General features: G+C 36.6%; 1 protein-coding gene across 1 annotated transcript in view; it reads left to right on the forward strand.

The window, feature by feature from the left end:
- BTC (betacellulin) overlaps nt 1-22323 on the forward strand; it is a 52056-nt gene that overhangs the window by 19389 nt on the left and 10344 nt on the right. Inside the window, exons 2-3 of the mRNA XM_010377134.2 lie at nt 5746-5844; nt 21133-21250. Coding sequence (XP_010375436.1) covers nt 5746-5844; nt 21133-21250 — 217 coding nt within the window. The remainder of the gene's footprint in view (nt 1-5745; nt 5845-21132; nt 21251-22323) is intronic.

Here is a 22323-nt window from a genome sequence, read left to right on the forward strand (position 1 = left end):
GACAAGGCTTGTGAGGGGTCTTGATGATACCATAAAATATGATAGAAGGAACCAGGATGTTTAGCTTGAAGAAGTGAAATTCTTTCAGGAAGACTTGATAGCTGGCTTCAAGTATAGGAGAATCTGTCAAGGAAAAGAGAGCTTAGACTTATTTTAGGTGACTACAAAGAGCAGAGTAAAATAACAGGAAGGCAAAAAACCAGCTCAATATAAAGAAGCATTTAGAGCTTTAGAAGTAGGTGGTTAATTTTTTTGAATGAATGAATGATCATGATTGAAAGAATTGATGAATTGTCTCCTTGAAATGGCATATTTTGGAAGAGATTGTAATTTCTGTGCTGAAATTTTAAATATAGGCTTGATGAACTTTCCCAGAGGATGATTTCTGGGGAGTTGAGAGTTAGTTGGTGGGAAATTTTAAACTTTTAGTTTTTACTAATTCTAAATTTTAACATAACCTATGATCTTTTTGAGTGGAAATCTTACTATGTTTTCTACAGCTGAGTATCATATTTTCCTTCATTTTCTTTAAAATACAATTCATGCTTTCCCTGATAAAGATGATTATTTTAATAATGTATGTTCCTTTAAACATTCTTATTTCACTGGATTTTCAGAATTCTGCCCTTAATCAGCCTTTTCTTTTCACATTGCCTTTTTTTTTGAGAAGTCTATTCTCATGGAATTAAATTCCAGTTTATTTTCCATGATTCCCCAAAATAGAACCTGTAGCTTGGCTTTGCTCCAAAGTTCTGGATCTACACCTCATCTACTGTCTTCTAGATGAGCCACAGTCATCTCAAAGTCAGTGACCCAAACTGAATTCCTCTCTACACTCAGCCTGTTTCCCTTCTGTGTACCTTGTATCTTTGTGATTGGTACCACAATCCAGACAGTTATTCAAGTAGCAAACTCTGGGGTCATCCCAGACTCCTTTTTTTCACTTCCAGTCACCAGGTCTTTCATATTTCATTTATGGCTATCCCTTATAGGCCTTTCTTCTTTTCTGCATACCCGGAGCTACAATCTTGGTTTAGGTGTGTCTGAATCACCCATGCTGATATTAAAGTAGCCTTTTCAAAATGGAAAAAAGTAAAAAGATGATTCTGTTGTTTCTCACTTGAAACTTTTCAGTGGTCTCAACTTAACTGCATAACAGAATCCCAACTAATCCACATGGCATTTAGGCCTTTTGTTGCCTACTTGCTTGCCAGGCTCCTCTTCCATCACAATCCCCACCTACCCTCCAAAGAAGCAGGAAAAGTTGTGCTGTTTCATGCCATGTCTTTTAACAAGTTATTCCTTTTGCTTACTACAAGTTGTTCGTCTTTTTTTTTTTTTTTTTTTTTTTTAAAGAATGCCCTGGTTAACTATGACTTTATTTATCCTTTTCTTAAAAATTAATTATATTTTTAATAAAATGATAAGTATACATTTTTTAATTTAAAAAATCAGTACTAAGAGGCTTGTAACAATAAATAGCAAATCTTTGCACCATACTTTTCTGCCTCTCTACCAACCACTTTTGACTTTTTTTGATGTTTCTTCTGGTATTCAACTGTTTACTGCAAATAATTTCCTTATAATGCTACTTCTTGACTTGTCAGGTTTAGACTTTATGTGCTGACCTTATCTTCTCTCATAATTCCAGGACCGATACTCAAAACATTTAAGAACTGGCACAGCACACACTGATTAGTCACAACCAGTTATCCCATATGGTATATGTGGGCTAATTACTGGCCCTGAGTTTATGAACATATTTTGTTAAATTATCAATATTGACATTATTATAACCACATAAATATTATCCACTGCTGAAACAATTAACATATTATGATTATTATCTTGTTTACACTTTTTTTTGTTTTTTATAAAAGTTATTAACTGATGCTTTTAAAAATCATTTATTCCTCATTAAGAACTCATGGCAAATCTCAATTTCTCCATGAAGTCTTTGCCACTAAGCAGAGTTGATTCTCTATCCTATTACTTCTGCATTATCATCGTTGTTGTACATATTATGCTGTACCTTAAAGATTTGTGTGTCAGCCCAGGCTTGGTGGCGTGTGCCTGTAACCCTGGCAGTTGGGGAGGCTGAGACGGGTATATCACTTGAGGTCAGGAGTTCAAGACCAGCCTGGTCAACACAGTGAAACCCCATCTCTACTAAAAATACAAAAATTAGCCAGGCATGGTGGCAGGCACCTATAATCCCAGCTACTCAGGAGGCTGAGGCATGAGAATCGCTTGAACCTGGGGGGTGGAGGCTGCAGTGAGCCGAGATTGCACCGCTGCCCTCTAGCCTGGGAAACAGAGTAAGGTTCTGTCTCAAAAAAAAAGAAAAAGAAAAAGAAAAAGAAAAGAAAAGAAAAGAAAAGAAAAAAGAAAAAGAAAGTAAAAGTGTGTGTCTATCTTACTAGAATGTGATCTCCTTGAGGTTAAGGAGAATACCTGTGTCTGTTATCTTAGAGCCTTCAGTGTCTTGAGTCTTGCACCTGTGTCAAATACATAGTCTTAATAAATATTCATTGTATTATGAATGAACAGGAGTGTCCTTTTTCTTTATGGCAGCCTTTATTGTTTAGTAGATAGTTTTGTGAGCATTTATCTGGTTTCTGAGTCTTTCTACAGTTCACAAACTCAAATACCTGTTAGGGCCTGAATAGTTAAAATAGATAAGTGCAGGAAGCCTCATGGGTTCTGGGGCACTTAAAGGGGTCACCTGCTTCTTAGTTTCAGCCAGTTGTTGCTAGGAAAGTATTTTAGATCTGTCTTGCCAGATCTTCCACTATTTCAATGGAAGAAGAAAATTCAGGTTTAATACGAACTGCCTTGATTCAATTATTAAAAACTGTGAAGGTCAGGCAAATGCTTCTTCAGGCTCGCTTTGGTTCACACCCACCAACCTGTGACCTATAGGTTGCTGGGGTGGGCAGGAAGAGGAGCAGTGTATGCTCTGCTTGGTTTGGGAGCTGGCTTGGCTGAGGATACCTCCTCCCCATGCTTTGCTTCCACCTGTGAGGACACTAACCTCCTTTTGCCAACTGACACCAGCATGTGAAAAGAGGCTTAGCAGAAGGAGCCTGAGCCATAGCCCTCAGCCTATGGGGATGTTTGAAGGCCTCAGCAGAGTTTCAAAGGAATTGGAACTCCCTCTGTGAGTGGAATTGGAGAATAATGGGTTAAATTATAAGTGATAGTGAGAAGGCGTGCAACTGGACTGCAAATTGTATAGCATGTGCCAAGCCATGTGCTCTTTTTAAAAATAAACTTAAGTTTTACAATAACCCCAAGAAGGAGATACTACCATCCTCAGGTTGCAGATGCAGAATCTCTATGAGATTTAGAAATTTTTTATTTTTGTTTTTAATTTTTAGTTCCCATCATTAGAAGAGATTAAGGCCTCCTATTACTGCCCATGAAGAAAACCCATGGATGAGATTTTAGAAATGAATTAAACATATTTTATTATTTTCCACTAGAAATTGCTCCTGGGATTTTTGAATATAAAGAGTTTTTTTCTTGTTCATGTATAGATTGATTCATTCAGTCTTTTAACATTTGTTGAATATTCGTTAAATTCTGTATTAGGCACCAGGATTACAAAGATGAATAATATAAAATTCCTGTGCTTCAGAAGCCCTAAATGATTGTTTGTTTCTATTTGTTCTAAGTGTGAAGGAAAGGGCAGGTGCTGGGAGAAAACGTGTAAATAATCTAGAAATTTGGTAGCCAAATTACAGTTTACAAAAGAAATACATGAGTCACCTCTTTTTTCTTGTTGCAACAGATAAAATGTGCTTTTAGAAAGCTTAGAAAGTACAAATAAGGAAAAATTAAGAAAAGTGTTGCCTTCAGGAAATTGTGAGCAACTCTCTACTTATTCACCTTTTGACTATATGGATGGGTTTTTACATATGTTTGAATATCATCTTTTAATGGCTGAATAGTATTTTGTTGCATGAAGGTAGTTCAATGTACTTAATCCTCTATTGTCAGTTATTTAGATAATCTATATTTTTTTTAAACTCATGCCATTTTGTAGCTAAATGTCTTTATTTAACGTGAATTATTTCCTTAGGAAAAACCATTAGCAATGTAATTACTGAATTTAAGACTTATACATTGTGTTTTCATTTGCTTTTGTGTTTTGTATAGTGCTAAATTGTCCTCAAGGAAAGCAGTACTAATTTACCCATCACCAATGGATTTGAGTTTCCATTTCTCTTTACTGTTACCCATGCTAGGTACAATTTCTTTCTTTAAAAAAATGTTCCACTTAGATAGGTATAAAAGAGTCTCTCTTTTAAAAGACCCTTTTGAAAACTCTTGACCTTTGAATTTGCTAGCCACTATCACTTTCTGGTACAGTAGTAGCACCTTGTGTTATGGTTAATTGGCTCCACAGCTTGGGGGCAACTTGAGGATTTTGTGATCTAGCACATCCTATTCACCTGTGTGTTCCTGTATGTCCATGAATGTTTGTTGAACGAAATTGAATTGGAGAACATCTGTAAGTTTAGAAATCATTAGATGTATAAATTTCAATACAACTGGTGGACAGGCTATTTTATTCTTGTCAGTTGCATAATAATAAGTAATTTCTATTGCACGTTGCTTACATACCAGCACCGTGTTAAGTGCTTTTCACAGTTATCTGGCAAAAACAGCTCTTAAACTCAAGACCAGCTAATTTCTAAGCCATCTTTCTCTTTCTTGACTTTCCTCCCTCCTCTCTTCTTTCTTTTTCTATTCTTTCCTCCTATTATTGTGGACATGTTTAAACATATAAGAACTAGAGAGGACAACATAATGAACCTTGATGTACCCACCATCAGCTTCAGCAATTATCAATATGTAGCCAACCTTATTTCATCCATGCCTTTTCATCACTTCTTTGTATCCTCCTTCTCATGTTGGATTATTTCAAAGCAAACATCAGATACATAAATTTTATACATAATTACACACACACACACACACACACACACACTATAGACCCTGTTTTTTAACCTAAACCACAATATCATTATCATACTTTAAAAATCTATAACTTTTTAAAATATTATCTAGTGTCCAGTCAGTGTCAAATTTCCCTGATTATCTCGTAAGTGACCTTTTCTGGTTGGTTTGTTTGAATCAGTATCTACACAGGTACTGCACATTGTATTCTGAACCGTTCTAACCACAGCATGGCATTCTTCTCTACCTTGTAAAACATGTGGCCTGTCCTTCTCAGAAACAGATATTCTTAGCTGAAGGAACCTAAAATTTTTCAAGAATTCCCATGGATCAAATATCTCCCCAGAAAGAAGCACACTCAGTTGTTAACACCTGAGAAACGCTGGGTCTATATGGAATGGAGAAGACACTCTGCTTGCCGTGGAAGTTCACCATCCACTCTCCCTGGAAATTCATCAGTATATTCACTGAGGGACTGGCAATTCAGCTACTCTTACTTCTGCTTTTGTTATAAGGCTCTTTCACAAGCTATGGCCAAGTTTCTTCCTTAAGATCCACAGTTAGATATAAGTGATGGTGACTTGAAAATTCATTCTTTAGCAATGAGCTGAAAATGTGCAGCATGCTGGCCTCTGTATCTCTTCTGGGAGTGAATGACTTGGAAATGGAAACCATAGGTTGTTATTTTCATAAATGTGTGAAATGGGTGATGACTTTGATAGACTGTTTCACGATAAGCAAATTTTCATGTCTGGTTTTGGTTGTGTTTTGAACTTGAAGGTCTAGTGATCCTCCACTGTGTAGTGGCAGATGAAAATTCCACCAGAAGTCCTGAAACCAATGGCCTTCTCTGTGGAGACCCTGACGACAACTGTGCAGGTAATGTTTAACAAAATTTATATTCAAATCTGAGTTTTAATTTTCTGATAATAATAGTACTCACAATACTAGGTAATTATTTGAGCACATATTGAAGTACCAGCCACTGTGCTAAGTGCTTTATATACAGTAATTCATCACTACTCACAAGAGCCCTCTGAGCTAGATAATGTTTTTCATTTTATTTCAAGGAAAAACCTACAAAGATTAAGTAACTTGCCAAAGGTCATACAGCTGGAAAATAGCAAATCTGGAATTCAAACGCAGGTCTTTCTGATTCTAGTGCCTCTAGTCAGTTACTGTATTTTGGGTCACAGATGCATGTTCCAGACTCTAGCATGTGATATCTTAGTCTGGATTCATGAAAAGCTGACATATTCTACTCAAATTTAAATCCCCTTTTTCTTTTCTATTTCTTAGTTAAAAGAAGGGAATAAGGCAAGGATTTTACATATCTTACCTTGGAGATGCTTAAATTAGTGTTCTGAAACTTATCAGTCTAAGGCAGGAGTTGGCCTTAGTAAAGGGTTAGGTAATAAGAGTTTTAGGCTTTGTGGGTCATGATGTCTTTGTCACAACTACTCAACACTGCCATTGTACTGTGAAAGCAGTCACAGACACTATGCAAATGAATAGGTTAGGCTCTGTTCCAATAAACCTTTAGTTAGAGAAACAGGCTGTGGGCCAGATCTGATGCTTGCACTACAGTTTGCTGACCCCTGGTCTAAGGTTATGTTTGCTCTGTATAGATTGTATGGTCTGGTCTTCTACTGAGGTTATTTCTGACTTAAAAAAAAGAAAACAAAACACAGGCCAACTAAAAAAGTAGGGTGCAGTGGAGAAGAGCCTCCTGTATTCCCTGGAAACTTCTATGAACTGGGAGCATGGTGACTTGGTGTAAACTGCTCCTTTCCTAGCACTCTTGGGAAGTTGTAACAGAGCCAGGAACACACTGAGCAAGTCTTCCTGATGTGACTCATCAGTTCCAGCCCAATTTTCCCCTTTCATCCCTCACAGTAGTGGGTGGCCAGAGGGTGCTCATCGGCTGTAGAATCTAATGATGTCTTAGGTCATGTTTGGGTCTTGTCGTCCTTGTAGGCAGAAGAACAAGGCCAACTTTATGTGTTCATGTGTTTTTCTTCAGTCTGGTTTCAAATGTCTTCAATGATGGCATTTTTTTCACATTTCCCTTGGGAAATCATTCCATAATTTGATGACAGACAATGTTCAAAACTCTTCCTCATCATCATCCTAAATGTGTTTTCTAATTTTATTTTTATGGTAGTAAGAACATTTAACATGAAACCTACCCTTTTAACAAATTTAAATTGGGCAATACAATATTGTTAACTATAGATTAGCAGATCTCTTCAAATGTATTAATCTTGCACTAACTGAAACTTTGTATGCATTGAATAGCAACTCCCCAAGCCTCCAGCAACCACCATACTACTATCTGCTTCTATAAATTTGGCTATTTTAGTTGCCTCATATAAGTAGAGGCATTCATATTATATTTGTCTTTCTGTGACTGTCTTATTTCACTTAGTAAAATTTCTTTCAGATTCATCCATGTTGTCACGATGGCAGTATTTTTCTCTTTTGTAAGGCTGAATAATATTCTATGTATGTACCGTACTTTCTTTATCCATTAATCTATCAGTAGACTCTTAGGTTGCTTCCACCTTTTGACTTTTATGAAATAATGCTACAATAAACATGGGAATACAAGTATCTCATTGACATCCTGATTTTTATTAGGTTATTTGTTTTCTTGTTATTGAGTTGTAAGAATTCTTTATGTATTTTGGATATGTGTAATCAATATGTTTTGTATAGTGCTAAATTGTCCTCAAGAAAAGCAGTACTAATTTATCCATCACAATGGATTTGAGTTCCCATTTCTCTTAACTGTTATAACTTCTAACCCTGTCTTCGCACAGCCCAAACTCTGTTGTTTCTTTTTCTGTGAAGAATCTTTTTCATTTGACATAGTCCCACTTGTTTATTTCACTTTTGTCACCCGTGCTTTTGGTGTCACATCTAAGAAATCATTGCCAAGACCAATGTCAAGAAGTGTTATCTTATGTTTTCTTGCAGGAATTTTACTGTTTCAGGTCTTAAATATAAGTCTTCAGTCCATTTTGAGTTGATTTTTGTGTAATGAATAAGCGAGTCCAATTTCATTCTTTTGCATGTGGGTATCTAGTTTTCAAACATCATTTATTTAAGAGACTACCCTTTCCTCTTTGTGTATTCTTAGTACCCTTTCTGAAGATCAGTTGTTCATATATTCATGGGTTTATTGTTTGGCTGTCTACTCTGTTCTATTGGTCTTTATGTATGTCTTTATACCAGTACCATGCTGTTTTAATTATTGTAGCTTTGTAATATGTTTTAAAACCAGGAAGAATGATACCTCCAACTTTGTTCTTGCTCAAGATTGTTTCGGCTATCCAGGGTCCTTTGCAGTTTCCTTTGAATTTTAAATTTGATTTTCCATTTCTGTAAAAAAAAAGTCATTGGAATTTTGATAGTCAATCTATAGATCACTTTGTGTAGTATGGACATTTTAACAATATTAAATCTTTTAGTCCACAAAACAGGATGTCTTTTTATATACTTTTGTCTTTTTAAAATTCTTTAATTAATATTTTATAGTTTTCAGTGTACAAGTCTTTCATTTATTTAGTTAAGTTTATTCCTAGGTGTTTTATTCTTTTTGATGCTATCGTAAGTTAGTTTATTTTTTACGTTGCTTTTTGAACAGTTTGTGATTAGTGTATACAAATACAACTGTTTTTCATGTTTATTTTGTATCCTACAACTTTGCTGAATTTGTAAATTAGTTCTTACAGTTTGTGTGTATTTGTATATTTGTGTGTATCTGTGTGTAGTCTTTAGAATTTTGTTTAAGGTCATGTCATCTTCAAGCAGAGATAAAATTCTTTTTTTCCAATTTAGATTCCTTTTATTTTATTTTTTCCTAATTGCTCTGACTAAGACTTCCTGCACTATGTTGAATAGAAGTGGTTAGACTGGGCATTCTTGTCTTGCTCCTGATCTTAGAGGAAAAGCTTTCTAATTTTTTACCATTAAGTACCATGTTAGTTGGGGGTTTACATATAAGGCCTCTCTTATGTTGTGGTAATTTCCTTCTATTACTAGTTTGTTAAAAGTTGTTATGAAAGGGTGTTGAATTTTGTCAAAATGAATTATGAATGAGTCTATATTCATTAAGGACATTGCCCTGTAGTTTTCTTTTCTTATAATGTCTTTGTTTAACTTTGGTATCAGGGCAATCCTGGCTTCGTAAAATGTTTTTGGAAGTGTTTCTTCTTCTTCAATTTTTTGAAAGAGTTTAAGGATCGGAATTACATATTTAAATGTTTGATAGAATTCACTAGTGGAGGCATCTGGACCCGGGCCTTTATTTGTGGAGGTTTTAGATTATGACCAATTTCCTTATTAGTCATAAGTCTGTTCATATTATCTGTTTCTTTTTGATTCAATCATGGTTGATTGTTTGTTTCTAGGAATTTATCTGCTTCTTCTTGGTTATTCAATTTTCATAGTAGTCTAATATAATCCTTTTTATTTCTGTGACATCAGTTCAAAAAGCACAAAAAAATAGAAAAAACTTATAGAATAAGATATAAAGAAAATATTTTTGTAGAGCTGTACAGTGTGTTTGTGTTTTCGGCTGTTATTACAAGAGTCAAAGGAAAAATTAATAAAAATGTTTATACAATAAAAAGCTATAGTAAATTAAAGTTAATTATTGAAGAAAGAATTTTTTTATAATATAAATGTATTGTAGCCTAAGAGTACAATGTTTATAAAGTCTACGGTGGTTTATGATAATGTACTAGGCCATCATGTTCACTCACCACTTCCTCACTGACTTACCTAGAGCAGTTTCTAGCCTTGCAAGCTCCTTTCATAGTAAGTGCCTTATATAGATATACTATTTGCAAACTTTTATATCATATTTTTACTGTACCTTTTCTGTGTTTAGATACAAAAATACTCACCATTGTGTTATGATAGTCTACAGTATTCAGTACAGTAACATGCGATATAGGTTTGTAGCCTCAGAGCAATAAGCTATACCATATAACTAAGGTGTATATAGGCTACACCATCTAGGTTTGTGTAAGTACAGTCTATGATGTTTGCTCAATGAGAAAACTGCCTAATAATGCATTTCTCCAAACATATTCCTGTCATTAAGTGATGGATAACTATATATCATCCTGGTCCTTTCTGGCCTACAAGGTTTCTGCTGGGAAATACACTGAGTGTGATGGAGGTTCCTTTGTGCTTGAAAAGTAAATTTCATCTTGCTCCTCTCAAAATTGTCTGTTTATTTTGAACTTTTGATAATTTGATTGTGAGGTGTCTTGGTGCGGATTTCTTTGGGTTTATGTTTTTGAAATTTGTTGGTCTTCTGAATATGTATGTACATTTCTTTCCTTAGATTTGGTAAGTTTGGGGCATTATTTCTTTGAATAAGCTTTCTGCCCCTTTCTATTTTTCCTCTTGGACTACTATCAGATATATATTGGTCTGCCTGTAATTATGGTGTTTCGTAAGTCCTTTAAGCTTTTTCACTTTTTAAAATTCTTTTTTAATTTTTGCTCCTATGATTGTGTAATTCCAATTATCTGTCTTGAAGTTTGCTAATCCTGTCTTTTGCTTGACATAGTCTGCTGTTGAACCCATCTATTGAATTTTCCAGCTGAGTTACTGAATTATCCAGCTTGAAAATTTATGTTTGATTAAAAAAAATTTTCAACCTCTTTCTTGAAAATTTCACTTTGTTCATGTATTGTTCTCCTGTCTTCATTGAGCATCTTTATGATAGTTATTTTAAATTCTCTGTCAAATAAATTTTACATCTTCATTTCATTAGTGTTTTTTTTTCTTTAGAATATATTTACCTGTTCCTTCATTTTTCTTAACTTGCTATGTTGGTGTCTGTGCATTAGAGAAAACAGCTACCTCTCCTCTCTTCATGGACTGGCCTTATGAAGGAGGAGACTCTCATTAATCAGTCTGATTGAAGACTTGGGGGCCCTTCGAGGCTTTGTGCTAGTCCAACTCTCTTTGTTCTGAGATCTAGGAACTTTTCTTCTGATCATGCAGTGCTGTGTTAGGGGTAGGGATTATGATGAGAGACTATCTCAGATTTTTTTACCTTCTTCAGTGTGGCTGCTTTTGCATTCACTTAGCGGACAGGAGCTTCTCAACTATTTTCTGAATTTCTTACAAGGGAATTTGTCTTTGTTTTGTAATGTTGACTCAGTGTGTTTGTGGAGGGTAGGATAGTTGGAGGCTTTCTATTCTGCCATCTTGATGATGTTACTCCTCTTTTTTCTTTTCTTTAAAACAGTTTTTATTTCAATAGTTTTGGGGAAATGCCCATCAATGATAGACTGGATAAAGAAAATGTGGCACATATACACTATGGAATACTATGCAGCCTTAAAAAAGAATGAGTTCATGTCCTTTGCAGGGCCATGGATGAAGCTGGAAACCATCTTTCTCAGAAAACTAACACAGTAACAGAAAACCAAGCACCAAATGTTCTCCCTCATAAGTGGGAATGGACACAGGGAGGGAAGCATCACACACCAGGGCCTGTTGGGGAATGGGTGGCAAGGGGAGGGAGAGCATTAGGACAAATACCTAATGCATGGGGGGCTTAAAACCTAGATGACGGGTTGATAGATGCAGGAAACCACCGTGGCATGTGTATACCTATGTAACAAACCTGCACATTCTGCACATGTATCCCAGAACTTAAAGTAAAATTAAAAAAATAGTTTTGGAGGTACAGGTGGTTTTGGTTGCATGGGTAAGCTCTTCAGTGGTGATTTCTAAGATTTTAGTTCACCCATCACCCAAGCAGTGTACACTATATCCACTATGTAGTCTTTTATTCCTCACTCTGCTACCAATCTTCCCCTCTCAGTCCCCACAGTTTATTATAGCTTTCTTGTGCCTTTGCATCTGATATTGTTTGACTGTGTCCCCACCCAAATCTCACATTGACTTGTAATAATCCCCAGGTGTCAAAGGCAGCAGGGCCAGGTGGAAATAATTGATTCATGGGGGCGATTTCCCCCATACTGTTCTCATAGTATTGAATAAGTCTCACGAGTCCTGATGTTTTTATAAATGGGAGTTCCCCTGCACAAGCTCTCTTGCCTGCTGCCGTGTAAGACATGACTTTGCTCCTCAATCACTGTCTGCCATGATTGTGAGGCCTCCCCAACCATGTGAAACTGTAAGTCAATTAAACTTCTTCCTTTTATAAGTTACCTAGTGTTGGGTATGTCTTTATTAGCAGCATGAGGGCAGATTAATAGAGCATCTTCATAGCTTCTCTCCCACTTATAAGTGAGAACATACACTATTTGGTTTCCCATTCCTGCATTACTTCTCTTAAAATAATGGCCTCCAGTTCCATCAAAGTTGCTACAAAAGACATTATTTTGTTCCTTTTTATGGTCAAGTAGTATTTCATGGTGTATATAAATCACATTTTCTTTATCCATTCATTGGTTGATGGGCGCTGTTTTCTAATTTTTTATGTACTACAAATGGATGTAGTTTTTATATGTCTCTCTAATACCCTTTAACAAAAAGAGGGGTCTAAGAAAATCCTTGAACAGAATAATCCCCAGTCTCTCACTCTAAGCCATTTTGTTGTCTTAGGCAGCTTTATGCTTCCAGCACCAAAATTTTCATTTTCGAAGTCTATGCCCATCATTGCAGACCTTCCCATCACACGTCTTCCATAGTAACTCAGTGACAAGTTGCAGCCTGCATGGTCTTAGCGTGCCACAGGTCTAATCACTCACTGTGTAAAAGCCGTTTTCCCACAGTGCAGAGGCTACAGTATATGATCTTTATTTTTAATTTTTTAAAATTTAATTTTACTCATTTTTGCATTATTTGCATAGTTTTAGCTTTTAAATTTATCTCTAATTTTTTCTCTGGAGGATCACTGAGGAAGTAGTTATTTTTGTTCACCCACTCAAATCCATAATTTTCTCTGAATTAGTTGTAATTTCTTTTCTGAGACATAGTCTGGGGACATGTCCAAATAATTATTTTTTGGTATATTTTCTGTTTTCTTTAAAATTTATTATGATTATTTTTAATTGACACAATAATTATACATATTTATAGGATACAGTGGGCTATTTCAACGCATGTATACAATGTGCAATGATCAAATCAGGGTAATTAGCACGTATCTATCACCTCAAGCATTTATCATTTTTATGTGTTGAAAATATTCAAAATCTTCTCTTTCAGTTATTTCAAAATATGCAGTAAATTATTGTCAATTATAGTTACCCTACAGTGTTAGAGAACATTAGAACTTTATTCCTCCTATCAAACTATAATTTTGTATCCTGCAACCAATCTCTGACTATCTCCCCACCTCCTCAGCATCCATGAAAAGTGAAATTTATTAATCTCTGATTCTTTTTTATCACTATTGCTTGTATGTTCCCTTTCCCTCCCATTCAGGAGGTTAAGCCTGCATTTATAGATCTTATAAATATTTTCATAAAATTATTGTAAATTTTGTAAACTATTTTACAAATATTAAATATAAACATATTATTTACAAATAATAAATGTAAAAGCTGAAAACTATGCAAATAAGGCAAAAATGAGTATTTGACTTAAAAAAATTAAAAATAGAGGCCATATACTGTAATATCTACATGGGGAAACTTTCTTTTACACCATGAGTGATTAGGCCTATGGCACGCTAAGACCATGCAGGATGCAACTTGTCACTGACTTACAATAATTTTAAGAAAATATTATTTGTAAATTATTTTAGTAAAGTTATTGGCATAATTAAGATACAAATACATTAGTGATTTGGTGGAAGATCACTTTGCTTAAATATCACAATAATAACATAATGTCAGAAAAATTATTTTGTATTTTCCTGTAGGGGATATAGAATTTTTTCTTGCAAATGGGCTTAAAAACATAGTTACACATTTTACTATTTGAGGAATATTATCTAGAGATGGAGAGAAGACAGACTTCAACATGGCTATATGTTGAGAAATCAATGAGAAACCAGAAATACAGAGCAAAAATGCTTAATCATTTCTTTGGTTTACTCTTCTTCTCCTAGTATCCTATTAGAAAACAGAAAACAAACAAAAAACATCTCAAGAACACAATTCTAGAGGTGTTGAAAATCAACTGATTTGATTTTGAAAATTTTAATCAAGGATGGAGCTTCTTGAAACTTTTGTGGCGTTGAGTAGCGTTATGTTACTACTGTCCTTTCACATTATCAGGCTAAAATAACTGCATCACCTTAAAATATCGGGTAAAATTGATAGGTAGACTATGCTAAATATCTTTGAGCTCGATCTCTCAGAATCTAAGGTAGATGGGCCTACTCTTCTATGATGGTCACAATACCATTAATTAACTTATTTAAATCAATTTTCTTCCCCTTTCCACCCTCCTTCTTATTCTCCTTCCCTCTTTACTTTTTGTTTCCTTCCTTCCTTCAGCCCTCCTTTCCTTCCTTTATTTGGTGATTTATTTTATTATACTTTATTCCTTTGTGTCCGGAGCCATGAAGCCCGGAATTAGCCGACCTCTGTTGCTTGATCTCCGCAAAGCGGAGACAAGAGGGCACATTCCCGGGTTCTTTATTTATAAACCCTTCCCGCCGGCGCCCAAAGCTTCTCCCGCGCGCGCCAAAGCTTTTCCCGCGCGCGCCTAAGTTTCTCCCGCGCGCGCCAAAACTGTTCCCGCGCGCGCCAACCTTTCCCGCGCGCGCCAACCTTTCCCGCGCGCGCGCAAACATTTTCCCGCCCAGGAAGATATGCAGCCCAGGGCGCAGGTGGGATCCCGCGCCCGGGAAAAGTACAAACCCACGGCGCATGCGCGATTGTAATTTGAGAAGACCCGGCCCCCTATCACCGCCCTGGCCCAACCTCTTCCCCTGCCAGCCTATATAAGGCATGAACCTACACTCAATAAACGAGACTTGTTCAGGCTGTTTGTCTTGTCTCCATTTCTTGTGTTTTCTTGTCTCCTCCATTCCCACTCCCCCTTCCAGGGCCCGTTCGACTGTCCTGCAGGTCGGGACACCTTTGGGGCATAGCATCATCATCAACAATTACACTTTCAATAAAAAGATAGCATCCATCATCTATTTATCTCCTACTGTGTGCCAAGGACTGTTCTGAGTGTTTTATGTATATAAATTCATTTAATCCCATGGGGTACCTGCATTACTCCCTTTTTCAAATGAAGACACTGCGGCACAGAGAGAGAAAGTAATTTGTTCAAGATCACACAGTAAACAAAGTAGCCTGACATGAATTCAGAGACATCATCTCTCTAGAAAGTGTGTTGTTAATGACCATGCTAAACTGCTTAGAATCATGTGGGAAGATCAAAATGTGGAACGTGTGAGAAAAATGCTAAAAATAATAACAATCATTTCCTGAAGGTAAAGTGCAAATGAGAACAGTAGGTTCTTGAAAAATAAATGAATAGGGTGCTGGAATAGATCTTCTGTACTGACTATATCATTTTCTAACTTGGGTGATGCATTCATTCATCTTACTAATATTTATGAGCACCTACTATGCAGCAGGCTGTCGTCCAGGTGTCAGGGATGCAAAAATGAGCAGTGGTCAAATATGAAGTCAGAAAGGTAACGGAGAAAGAGAGGTAATGAGTACTGTATAACAGAGCCTTGCTAAGGAGTATAAGGCCTTCAGCTTTTTCTCTGAGTGAGTTTTAATGGCATTACTCTGGTTTTTGTATGCAGATTTGATAGTCAAGTGGGCAAAGGCAGAAGGAAAGAGACTAGCTTAAGGTGTTGTTATAGAAGCTATTTCCAGCCTGAGACGCTACTGGGCTCAGACCAGGGTAGTGGAGATCGTGAGATTATGCTGCATATATTTTGAATGCAGCCAATAGGATTTGTTGATGCATTGGATGTAGGGTAAGAGAGAAATAAGTCAAGATAATTCCAAAATTTTTGGCAGAAATAATATAAGAATGGATATTATTTACTGAGATAAGGAAAGACCAAGTTTCAACGGGAAAATCAAATATTCGATTTTGAAAGTGTTAAGTTGAAATGTCAGTTAGATATCCAAGTGAAGATGTTAGTTGGACAGTTGGGATTGAAGGATGATATCTAGGATGTAAACTAAATTTAGAAATTGTTATCATAAAGATGTGCTTAGGACAGGAGACTTCATGAGCTTACCCAGGAAGGAGAAGAGATGAAAGAGTATCCAGCCCTGCTGTATTTGCAAAATTTTAGAGGTTGAGGGAGGCGAGGAGGAACCTGTAAAGGAGAATGAGCAAAGGATTCATCATGCCCACAAGAATTCTATAGAATGCATTCTTGAAAAATAAGGGAAAGATAAATTTTCTTCCTGTCCCTTCATCTTTATTTGCCTCTAGCCATGAATATTTTTAAACATATGCAAAGATACCCATGCTTCAACATTGATTCTTTTTTTTCCACCAAAGGGATTAAATGAGAAAGGGCAGCTCTGGGTGAAGGCCCATTCCTATAAGCTCAGAAATGGTTGGCAGGGCCTTCTTAGTTAAAAGACATGCTATTCTGTCCATATTGCACCACCGAACTCCTATATAAGCAAATTCTGGTAGCTCAGAAAAAGTTAACATATACCTCTGTGAGATGTAACGTCCCCTTTCACTTTTCTGGAGGAAATGTCATTGGATGTAAGACAAATAGGAATCCTAAATTAAAATAAATTTTCAAAGTTTGTATTTCTTCAAGGACACTGTGAATTTACATTCCCCTGACCAGAGATAGCTGGCAAGATAAAAAAGAAAATTAACTTTAAATATATAAAATTTCCTTCTTCACATTTTGGCGTAAGAGGTTTGTAAAAGGAGGAAATCCCTATTGGGAAGATGCCTGGAAGCCAAGGAGTAAAATAATAAAGCCCTAGGCTCTACTTCCTATCTGTGTGGGAGTATGAATTTATAGTTGTTTTTCTTCCTCAGTCTCCTTGTTAACACCTGTGAGACATCTATTTGAAAGTTTAGCCTTTCCCTTTACATTTGTACATAGAGATTTAACTATGCATCTAACTACAGAGCTAGAGACACTATAAGGCTATAACCATTGTAATAGGTATTACAAAAAAGCACTGTAATAACAGTTGTAGTATTGACTGACCTTTGAGTTGACTTCAGAATACAGTTGCTGATATTAATGTCATCTACAAAATTATTAAATACATTTGAATGAACACTGTTAGAATAAATAAGCAAAGGTTTTATGAAAGATACACCTAATGGATCTACTCCTCAGAGTTTTAGTCGCAAAGGCATCACAAAGCCTCTTTTGTCTTGAGAACTAGAATCATATAGAGACTTAGGAACTATCCTATGTTTAATCAAAATGTCCATGAAATTGAGGAAAATTCTACATGGAAACTAAGTCATTTAGGTGTCTGCTGTATTCCTCCACTTTGGCTTAGCCCAAGGGCATCTAGTACATCTCATCTAACTACCCATATGACCCAAGGAGGATGACTACTTCTTGTTTAATTGCTGTGTGATCTAAGAAAGATATCCCTGCTTCCGATTCCTTTTGCAAACCTTAGAGTTAGGTTTTTACACCCACTGACCTGCAATAACCCTAATGGTTTCTTATTTAATTGGTGTTTAGCATCTTTGGAATATAGAGTCTTATGAAGAGATTGATATATATTACCTGTGGTGCCCATCCACTTATGAGATTGTGTTGCAGCCTGACCCACTAGTGGATGTAATTTTCCAGTGAAATTCTCTGGAACAGGGGTATGTTTTGTTTTGGGAATTTGAGTTGGAAAAGGGTAATGTGGGAGGAGAAAAGATCAATTGCATTCCACCTCTAGGATCAGAGGGATATTTCTGGTTGCTACCTTGCTACATTTTCAAGACTATGTCATTCACTTTACAACAGAAACACAACAGTTAGAACATATCCCTCTTTTGTCATAGAATTAACTTTTCCTTCTTCTTGATAAATATCTCTGGAATGGAAGGGTATATTCACCCTCCTGTGCCCTATATCATCAGGTCTCATGACGGGCAGAAAGCATTGGGTTCTATAGTTCAATTTTTAGATAACATGAATTTGATGAATACTGGATTATAAGGAACTGAAATTTTAGGTGCCGTTCAAAAAAAAAAAAAAAAAAAGAATGCTGATAAGCTTTCTGATTTTGACAAGGACAAGATGATCCCATCTGGGTTTGTATGTGTATGTGTGTGTGTATGTGTATTTATGTGCATGTGTGAGAGTATGCGTGATTTACTTTGCTTTCAGGTTTTAAAGTTCCATAAAGAAATCACTGGACATTTTTTGCCTGGTGGCATGGAAATGTTTTAAAATCTAAATAATGTTGGGAATATTTAAGAGCATGCTTACTTGGCAAGGAGAGAGCTCTGTGAGCGATCAAAACAAGACCTGGCAAACATTTCCTTGGCATAGATTTGTGCTGCTTGGATGAACGAAGGCTGATCGAATCACTGCATTCAGCAGCTGCTGGTTAATTTGCTTTTTGGTATCATACTCTGCATGGTGTTTATCAAAAGCCTGGGTGCATTTAAAGGGGCATAGCAACTAGAGAAATAAGTAAAGATTAGGATATATAGCCAAATGACTTTGATATTTAAAGACAGGTATGCTTTGCAAATCTGGAAAGGTCTTTCCGGTTCTTACAAGATCTGTCATTAAGTCTGCTGCCTCTTGAGTTAATCTCCTTCCCCTCCATATCCCTAGCCCAGACTCTTATCGCATGTGTCTCTTTGCCCCCACTAAGAGTCCCCTCTATACTCTCCTATATAATATGGCGATAAAATGCTCCACAGTTTAAAGTATTTTTATATATACCATTTAATTTCATCTGTAGGAATCATCTTCAGCTCTCTCTTGCTTTGTGTTTCAAGTGTAAACACTTCAGCCTACTGACATCTGAGGTTTCTAACTTTCATTCACAGCCATTCTTTGCTGTTCCCCTTCAGGATCCTTCCATTTCAGTGAAATGTGCCTCCCACTACCTGCACTAGACCTGCATATTCTTGACTCTGTGCCTTTGCTATTGACATTCTCCATAAATCAATTGCTTGTTCACCTCCTCTAAAAAAATCTACATTTTCCATACATTTCTCTTTGATTAGGTCAGCATTCTTCATACTTATACGAGATTGCTGTTAGAATTGCCAAGATTTTAAGATTCTGGGATTAACTCATTTACTGAGGAGATTGCTGTCCCAGGAATTCTGCTATGAACTTCTACATATCTTTTTTTTTTTATTGCATCTCTCAACAGCCCTTCAATGTAGATGTTATCATGTCTATCTTACAGATGAGGAAACAAAGGTTCAGACAGCGTAATTAGCTTGCCCAGACTCATACAGCTAATGAAAGGCGGAGTTGAAAATTAAACACAAATTTTCTTTCTCTGAATCCAGTGTTCTTTCCACTGTTTCCAGTGTACTAAAACTATTATCTGGTTATGATGGTTGTTTTTGCCAGTTAATTGCTTATTCTTGTTTTTTGTTTGTTCTAATCTACCAATTTAAATAATAAGATAGGGTATCTTTTATTTCTTTGATGTTTTCTACTGCCTATTATAGAGCTCTGGAAATGGAAACACTCAACAAATGGAAGTTGACATCAATTTATTTGTCAAAATACACAGGTCTTTGTCTTTGATACATTTTGCAGTTATTTCTGGAAGAAATTTCAGTCCTTCTGATGAGTCTCATTGGTTGACATGTATCAAGCAAATATCTGGCATGTAGTTCAAGCAGCCAGCATAGGTGGTTATCAAGTCACCAATCAAACCAGGTTAGCCAGTTCCTCACTGAGATTCTGCCATCCCCTGAAACTCTGCACTGTGACCTGGAATCACAGGAATTTGCAGTGTATAGATCATCCAAACTCCTTTGAGATTCCTCTCTCTGGTGGCCTAGGGCAATTATATGTACCCTTTGCATAATATTAATTAAGATGTTTAGTAGTCATTGCTATTCATAAAATGATTATTCAATGTCATTGGGATGACAGGTGCCATGCCAAACCTAGCGTGACATGCCCTTCTGACATGAACACATTATGGTCCTCCTGGCTCCACAGGCACCTGGATCCTGCAAGCTGTTGGTTATATCATGAACATGGAAAGTTTGACCCTGGGCTGGAGCTGGCTTGTTAGTTGTTTTCTGTGGGTGTGGGCATATGTACTTGTAAATTAACAGATGAAACAGCTAGTTTGTATTTCTGTCTGTTTCTCTTGATGATTGTTATTTACTGAAATTTTACATGTTAGTGATGGGGAAATGGCTACATGTTACTACCCTCGTTGAAAAATTAGGCAATCAAACCCCTAAAAGGGTAAGACAAGGAAGTCAGTTCAGGATTGAAATCCAGAGCATGAAGCTTTCAGTATTTTCCTCCTCCTTCAGAACAGCAGAAAGAATTTATGGGCCAAATGAGAGATACAATTGCCCACGGAGGCAGGTGTGACTTCTGCATACCTCAGGCTGAGAGTCAGTGACAGACACCTGGTGAACAGCTGGCTCAACAAAATGCCAGAGTGTATGTGGCAGTCAAGATTGTGGACTCAGTGGCACACTCCCTGGGTTTGAGTCCCAGTTCTGCCACTTTCTATCTGTGTGATCTTGGAAGGTGACTTAACCTCCATGTGTTGTGCTTTGTACATCCATAAATTGGAGATTAAAATGGTGCTTACCTCACAAGGCTATTATGAACATTAAATGAACAATATACAGAAAGCAAACAGACCAGCATCTAGCACCCAGGAAATACTATGGAAATGTTTAAGTTAACCACAACCAAACCCCAAAACCAACCAAACAAAAAACCTCTCTTCTCTAGCATGGCTCTTCTCTAGCATGGCTCATGGTTCATGGAGTGAAAGCCTTCTTCTTATTATACTTGTGTTTTACCCTTTAAATGACACTAAAGTTTCTGAAAGGTAGGTTGAAGTCAATTCTTAATTAAAGTAGGTAACATTCTCACCATGATCCCCATTGTCCAATCTCTAGAGCTATTTTGGAGTCACAAAAGTCTGAATTTTATCCCAATGCAGAGAGAAAGAAAAATGAGAGATTCAAATATATTCTACGGAGAAACTGGCAGCAAGATAGGAATATGATTCTATTTACAAGCAAATACTTAAAAAGAGTTGATTTATTGAACTTTTTCTCATTTTCCAGCTACCACCACACAATCAAAGCGGAAAGGCCACTTCTCTAGGTGCCCCAAGCAATACAAGCATTACTGCATCAAAGGGAGATGCCGCTTCGTGGTGACCGAGCAGACGCCCTCCTGTGTGTAAGTGGAGTGTCCTCAGCCAGCAAGCAAAAGGGTGCAGAATGGTGCCCGCCTGGGGCTTGCCAGGACTGGAAAGTGTGAGCTAACCATACCATCTGTCCGAACACAGTTCTCCCTGGTTCTACCCCCAGCCACTTGTTTAGGGGCCCACTCAGCAACAACTTATGGAGAAACTGACGCACACTTTCCTCCTGAAATATGAGTATGTGAGAGTTCAGCTTCACTTCCGGGCTGGGCAGTGTCCTCTGATTTCTTGCACAAGCAGAACTGATTCTTTTCGGCTCAAATAATCTCCTGGGTGGTTGAAATGGAAATGAATTATTCTGGCAAGTGTTAGGTGGTTTATAGTTAGTGTAAATACGAGGAAATTCCTGCCAAATTAAGAGCTACTTTTGTAGGTGACAGTTAAGTGCAAGGAATTAGTCTTATTTATAAATAAGAGATTAACGAAGCCTTTTAGTACAGTGGGGAATTGGAAGAGAAGTTTTCTTTTCAACTCTTTGTATTTGAGCCTAGTTCAATTTTACTCAGGCATACACAACTTTCTTTTTGCATCTTTTAAATATGTGTTTTCTTCTAAAAAGATGTCCCATTAATGTGCTTCCTGGGACCTTTCCTTAGAGAAGTGGAAGGTGATTCTCCAAGTGCAATTTTGACTTAAAGTTCATAGAATGTTTATGTTCTTCTGCATAGTTGCCCCAGTATATAAGTTTTCTTCCCATAAGTTTCTCAGAAAAATGATTCCAAATCCTAGTTTTGTGGAAACTTTAAGGGTCATAAACTTTTTAAAAACTTAAATATATTTAATTTAAAAAAGAAATATGCGTGGATAATACTTGGAGGCAGATAACAATTCCTAATGTAAGAAAATAAGGAAGTGTGTGTGTGTGTGTGTGTGCGCGTGTGTGTGTGTATGTGTGTTGAGAGGGATAGATCTAATTTTTTAAAAAATTCACTTAATTGCTCCCTGGCTTGGAAGCATATATTGAATTTTAAAAATGTTAATGATCTTTAACCTAATACATTTTTGTGATTGGTTCCTATGTCTGCAGATTTATTGTTCTTTGATATTG

This window comes from Rhinopithecus roxellana, chromosome 2 (genome assembly GCF_007565055.1).
Source record: "Rhinopithecus roxellana isolate Shanxi Qingling chromosome 2, ASM756505v1, whole genome shotgun sequence".
Lineage (NCBI taxonomy): Eukaryota > Metazoa > Chordata > Mammalia > Primates > Cercopithecidae > Rhinopithecus > Rhinopithecus roxellana.